Source organism: Bison bison, unplaced genomic scaffold (assembly GCF_000754665.1).
Source record: "Bison bison bison isolate TAMUID 2011002044 unplaced genomic scaffold, Bison_UMD1.0 scf7180017864032, whole genome shotgun sequence".
Lineage (NCBI taxonomy): Eukaryota > Metazoa > Chordata > Mammalia > Artiodactyla > Bovidae > Bison > Bison bison.
In genome coordinates, this window is record NW_011494604.1 from 4,547,053 (window position 1) to 4,554,410 (window position 7,358).

Consider the following 7,358-nt stretch of genomic DNA (forward strand, 5'->3'; position numbering starts at 1 on the left):
AGATATTACTTTGCCAACAAAGGTCCATCTAGTCAAAGCTATGGTTTTCCAGTAGTCATGTATGGATGTGAGAGTTGGGACTGTGAAGAAAGCTGAGTGCCTTAGAATTGATGCTTTTCAACTGTGGAGTTGCAGAAGACTCTTGAGAGTCCCTTGGCCTGCAAGGAGATCCAACCAGTCCATCCTAAAGGAAATCAGTCCTGAATATTCACTGGAAGGACTGATGCTGAAGCTGAAACTCCAATACTTTGGCCACCTAATGCAAAGAGCTGACTCATTTGAAAAGACCTTGATGCTGGGAAAGATTGAAGGCAGGAGGAGAAGGGGACGACAGAGGATGAGATGGCTGGATGGCATCACCAACTCGATGGACATGAATTTGAGTAAACTCTGGGAGTTGGTGATGGACGGGGGGCCTGGCATGCTGCAGTCCATGGAGTTGCAAAGAGTCAGACTGAGCAACTGAGCAACTGAACTGACTTTGATGTACGGGCTTAAGATTAATGATCATCAGTTGTTTTCTCCTCAGGCATATGGAACAGAAGTTAGTTACTTCCCTTCCCTGGATCTGAGTGCTGATAATTTGTCACACCAAGCACACATTCCAGGAATTGGGAGAAAGGATATAACTTTAGGCTAATGGAGCCAGATGTTTATGAAAACAAGATTGAGGTCTCAGAGTCCTACACTCACTGCCTAGCAATTTCTACCTCAGCTAGATGGTAGGAAGGGCACAATCATTATAAAATCAAATACCATACTCACCAGGTAGGTGACTCACAAACTGGAGAACAATAATACCAAAAAAGTTCTCCCATTGTTGTCAAGGTTCTGAACCCCACGTCAGGCTTACCAGCTTTCAGATCAGACAAAGGAACTAGGAATGCCCAGGGAATTTGACCTCAAGGCCAGTGGCATCTTATTATAGGACTTCCACAGGACTGGGGGAAACAGAGACACCAGTCCTGGAAGGCACAAACAAGATCTTGTATGCACCAAGACCCAGAGGAAAGGAGCAGTGACCCCACAGGAGACTGCTAGTGTTGGAGGGTCTCCTGTGGAGGCATGGGTTGGAAGAAGCTCACCACAAGGATGGGGCACTGAAAGCAGCAGGCCAAGAAGGTCCCCCTTGGCATAAACCCGCTTGGAGTTCGCCATTAACCCTACCATAGAGCCCAGAGACCCCAGGGCTGGGTTGCCTCAGGCCAAACAACTACTAGGGTGGGAGGGCAATCTCACCCATCAGCAGATAAGTGGATTAAAGCAAGGCTCTGTCTCACCAGAGCAAGACCCAGTTTTTCCCACTGCCAGCCCCTCCCATCAGGAAGCTTACACAAACCTCTTTGCCTCCTCCATCAGAGGGCAGACAGAAGAAGCAGGAAGAACCACAGACCCACAGCAGTTAAAACAAAACCACATTACATAAAGTTAATCAGGATGAAAAAGCAGAAAGTTTTGTCCCAGATGAAGGGACAAGATCAAAACCCAGAAAAACAACTAAATGAAGTGGACATAGGCAACATTCCAGAAAAAGAATTCAGAATAATGATAGTCAAGATGATCCAGAATCTCAGGAAAACAATGGAGAAAATGCAAGAAATGTTTACCAAAGACCTAGAAGAACTAAAGAACAAACAGAGATGAATAATATACTAGAAGGAACCAACAGCAGAATAACTGAAGCACAAGAATAAATAAATGACTGGGTAGAAATCACTGCCACAGAACAAAATATAGAGGAAAGAATGAAAAGAAATGAAGAGAGTCTAAGAGGCCTCTGGGACAACAGTAAACTCACCAACATTCACATTATAGGGGATCCCAGAAGGAGACGAGAGAGAGAAAAAGGCCTTGAGAAAACATTCAAAGAGATAATAGCTGGAAACTTCCATAACATGGGAAAGGAAATAGTCAACCAGATCCAGAAAGCACAGAGTCCCAGGCAGGATAAACCCAAGGAGGAACACACCAAGACACATAGTAATCAAACTGACAAAAATTAAAGATGAAATAAAAACAGCAACAAAGGAAAAAGGACAAATAACATACAAGGGAACTCCCATTAGGCTATCAGCTGATTTCTCAGCAAAAACTCTACAAGCCAGAAGGGAATGGCACGATATATTTAAAGTGATGAAAGGGAAGAACCTACAACCAAGAAGACTCTACCCAGCAAGCCTCTCATCCAGATTTGATGGAGAAACCAAAAGCTTTCCAGCAAAAGTTAAGAGAATTCAGCACCACCAAACCGGCTTTACAACAAACGCTAAAGGAACTTCTCTAGGCAGGAAACACAGAGAAGGCAAAGACCTACAGAAAATAAACCTATACATCAGTGTCTCTTTTGCTGTCTCACATACAGGGTTATCATTACCATCTTTCTAAATTCCATATATATGTGTTAGTATACTGTATTGGTGTTTTTCTTTCTGGCTTACTTCACTCTGTATAATAGGCTCCAGTCTATTGGACTCTGTGCGAGAGGGAGAGGGTGGGATGATTTGGGAGAATGGCATTGAACATGTATGATATTATACATGAAACGAATCGCCAGTCCAGGTTCGATGCAGGACACAGGATGCTTGGGGCTGGTGCACTGGGATGACCCAGAGGGATGGTATGGGGAGGGAGGTGGAGGGGGGTTCAGGATGGGGAACACGTGTACACCCGTGGCAGATTCATGTTGATGTATGGCAAAACCAATACAATATTGTAATTAGCCTCCAATTAAAATAAATAAACTTATATTAAAAAAATAAAAATAAATAAATTTCTAAAAAAAAAAAAAGAAAAGAAACCTAAAACAATTAAGAAAATGGTAATAGGATTAAATGCACTTACCAAAAGACACAGACCTGCTTGGCAGATGAAAACATGTGCATGGATGATGTACTTCTACTTACCACATCACTTTGCTTGACCCCCCCAAATTGTATGTAATTATTTTATATTATTAGGTTAATCATGTTGCCATTATGGTTGGCTTTTATTTTTTGTCTGGCTACTGACTGAAAAAACTGATAAACATCTTTTATTATTGTGTTTATGTAACTATTATTCACTTAATACCACTGTATCATGATTGGTCAACAGGAAAATAATAGCACTCTATATCCTGCAATCACTTTTTAAAATCCAGTTGCATATCAGAAATATCTTGGAAATTTTTAAAAAATACAAATGCCCGGGTATTGCTTTTTCTTTCTCCAGAGCTCCAAATATGTTTCTAATGAGCATTCATGTTTAAAAACAATTGGACTATATGATTATCTTTATTTCTTTCTAGTTTGTTTCACTTTTTCTATTTCATATTCAGCGCTCCCGTTTCATTTAGTTTATGTTTACCAATTATTCCATTTCCTTTTTTCTTTTGATGTTCTTTCTCAAGCATAGTAGAAAAGCTTTTGTACACTTATATACAAATAATATGTATAATATATGTATTTTAGAAAACTTATGAATTTTTGCCTAACTAAAAAATTTATGACATTTTGATTCCACTTGTTTGACTTAGTATGAATAGAATGCCAGATTCCTAATTTAAATAAGTAGATATGCAACAAGCAACAGAGGTTTACTGTATAGCACAGGGAACTATAGTCAATATCTTGTAATAACCTATAATGTCAAATAATTTAAAAAATATTATATGTGTATATGTATAACTGAATCACCTTGCTGTGCATCTGAAACACTGTAAGTCAACCATACTTCAATAAAATATGTATCGCTAAAATAAAATAAAATAGTACTGTCTGTGGTGAGGAGCACCTATTTTTTGTTTGTTTTAATTTCTAATCCCTTATGAATGATACTTTCATAAAATAAAATAAAAATTATTAACTAAGAAAATGAAAAAAGAAACATACAAATACAACCTAAACTTCTTATTAATTAGACTCAATGAACATAAAATTACTCTGTCAAATTCCATGAGAGTTTCTAAACCCTTACACATAATTTATGTACTTATCTTTTTGAAGACATGTACCAAACAATTTGTAGACTGGCATTGGTCTTATAGACCCCACCTTTGACTGGCACTGTTCTTCCAGTGCCACCCAGAGTTCTTCACAGGAATTGAGCCCTGGCTATCCACAGTAATCAGTTCAATAATATGCTTTTCTCTCCCCTCTCTCATTTCCTCAACTCCTACTGGTCCTTCCTGGGATTTTCTCCCAAATAAACAAAATACTTTAAGCACTGAAAAATGAAGCCTAAATAAACACTCAATAAACTGAACTAAAGATATAGTAGACTAAGTTAGCAACCTAGACCAGGCTCTCAAAAATGACTTTTAGACACTTACCCCATTAATCCTATATTCTAAATCCAGATCCTGATCATCTTTACTAAGTAATAATTAATAAGTAAAATTTTAAATTGCATATTGGTTAATATGAGTATTGTCTAGTCTCCATGGGTTTCTAAGCTCTTGACCAGCTGAAATCATGACTGTCTTTGTGTGTGTGTGTGTGTGTGTGTGTGTGTGTGTGTTTATTTTTTAACTTTACAATATTCTATTGGTTTTGCCATATATCAACATGATCCGCCACAGATATACACGTGTTTCCCTTCCTGAACCCTCCTCCCTCCTCCCTCCCCGTATCATGCCTCTGGGTCGTCCCAGTGCACCATTTTATTCCTAGCAATAAAGGAATTGAGTTATGGGTTATCCCCTACTTTCTTCTCTACTTTCTAAATGTAATAACAGATTATAACAAAATCAAAACATTAAAATATAAGGCACATAATAGGAGCTCAGGATTATTTGTTGAATGAATGAATTGTATCATATAAGGACTCAGGGAAATATGCAGTTTTCAAAGAGCAGGGAAAACCACCACCTGAGTTTGACCCTTCTCCCAAAGGGCTGATATTTGAAGATTTGCATAGTACTTCCCACTGCCCTGGTGGCTCAGACGGTAAAGAATCTACCTGCAATGCGGGAGACCTGGGTTCCAGGGTTCAATCCCTGGGTCAGGAAGAGCCCCTGTAGAAGGGAATGGATACCCACTCCAGTATTCTTGCCTGGGGAATTCCATGGACGAGAAGCCTGGAGGGCTACAGTCGATATGAGTCGGACACAACTGAGTGACTAACCCTTTCCCACTGTCCATCCTGTGATCTTCAGGTTAGTTGAGCATAAAATAAAACTTTGGTAGGACCATAGAATTTTAGAGCTAAAAGGTACCTTAGGATCATCTGCACCAGCAGCTTCTATACCCGGCAGTAAGATAATCATGTGGAGAACTTTTTTAAAGAATCAGATTCCCTGATTCAACCCCTGGCTTATTTGATCAGAATTTATTGAGCAGAGCCCTGGCACCTATATTTTAAACAAGTTCCTCAAATTATTCTTAGTCACCCACAGCCAGTCTTTAGGAATATCTAATACAGCTTTCTCATATTACTGATACAATCAGAGAAAAGCTCAATGACTTACCTAAAGTCATTCAATTAGAAAGTTACAGCACTAGAAATGGGACCTCTCCCAATTCACTCAATCTAGTTCTTCTCTTCTACTCTACTATACTTTAAGTCTGACTCTACTAACTCACAACCTGAGAGCATTTGGATAGAAGACAGGATCCTTTCTGGAAATAAGCATAAAATAACAACATATGTTTAAAATATATGAAATGTTCATGTCAATAATGTCCCAATGTTTAAATGAAACTTCTTTATAAAAATTCCTCTGTACTTTTGCTTAGTTTTACTAAATAGCTTTAAGATAAAGTAATTAATTTTATTACTGAAAGAAAAATCACCTTTGCTCATGGAATTCCTGCCACCCAAATTTCTTTGCAGCTTAACAAACTGCTGTCTGTTAGCACCAAATAAGTAGTATGCTATTTCTACATTCAAATTTGTGAAGAGTTACATCATCAGTAGATATAAAAGTGTCCTTATCTATAAGCAGCACACTAGGCTTCTGATTTAGTAACACAAATGGACAGTAAAATCATCTTATCTAGAAGTAGTGTCAGACAAATGTCTAAAACTAAAGTGGCCTCAGGAACTTCTCTGGCAGTTTGGTTATTAAGACTCCACACTGCCAATGCAGGAGGCATGGGTTTAATCCCTGGTTGGGGAACTAAAATCCCACATGCTGTGATGCCAAAATAAATAAAGTGTCACCATATCTTAACAAATATTAAGGGATTTGATCTGGAATGCCCACGTGTCCTTAAGATAGGCAAAAAAGGTTTCCAGTAGACTTACATTCATGAAAACATCATGAGTACAGTTGTCAGTGTCAGCATCCCAGAAACAGCGAGCAGCCATGCTAAAAAGTCAAAGAGTAGAGAATTATCAACAATATAACAAGGACCTGAACCACATATATCTGCCATAAACAAAAGTTTCCCATGATACATTCTTACATACCAGTGCTTCCAAATCTTTTCACAGAATGAGATGACATATAGAAAATCATATTTGTATAGCAAAAGATCCTGGGTACACTAGAAGGGACTGGAGTCAGATGAGGCTGCTTGCAGCTGGAGGTAACAGGCCCAGGGGTCTAGCAGCCTCAGACTCTGACTGGCTGCTCAATGGCTGAAGAGGTGGATACCTTGAAGTCTAAGGCAGTCAAGGTGGAAAGCTCTGTTAAAGATTATTTCAGGTCAGACTTTTAGAGGAAATAATACCTAGACTTATGGCTAATAAAATGGGCTCAATTCCTGCACAATAATATGAAAAGGAAGGTCTGGAAAGGACCAACAAATTATTTAGTCCAATCTGTTCTAGGAACCAGAGATCAAATTGCCAACATCCACTGGATCACTGAAAAAGCAAGAGAGTTCCAGAAAAACATCTATTTCTGCTTTATTGACTATGCCAAAGCCTTTGACTGTGTGGATCACAATAAACTGTGGAAAATTCTGAAAGAGATGGGAATACCAGACCACCTGACCTGCCTCTTGAGAAATCTGTATGCAGGTCAGGAAGCAACAGTTAGAACTGGACATGGAACAACAGACTGGTTCACAAATAGGAAAAGGAGTACGTCAAGGCTGTATATTGTCACCCCGTTTATTTAACTTATATGCAGAGTACATCATGAGAAATGCTGGGCTGGATGAAGCACAAGCTGGAATCAAGATTTCTGGGAGAAATATCAATAACCTCAGATATGCAGATGACACCACCCTTATGGCAGAAAGTGAAGAAGAACTAAAGAGCCTCTTGATGAAAGTGAAAGAGGAGAGTGAAAAGTTGGCTTAAAGCTCAACATTTAGAAAACTAAGATCATGGCATCAGGTCCCATCACTTCCTGGCAAGTGGATGGGGAAACAGTGGAAACAGTGTCAGACTTTATTTTGAGGGGCTCCAAAATCACTGCAGATGGTGAC

At 39.0% G+C, this 7,358-nt stretch overlaps 1 protein-coding gene across 1 annotated transcript in view; it reads right to left on the minus strand.

Moving 5' to 3' along the window:
• Positions 1 to 7,358, minus strand: part of TCTEX1D2 (Tctex1 domain containing 2) — a 28,250-nt gene that overhangs the window by 3,801 nt on the left and 17,091 nt on the right. The window contains exon 4 of the mRNA XM_010834337.1: positions 6,226 to 6,289. Within this exon, the coding sequence (XP_010832639.1) occupies positions 6,226 to 6,289 (64 nt within the window). The remainder of the gene's footprint in view (positions 1 to 6,225; positions 6,290 to 7,358) is intronic.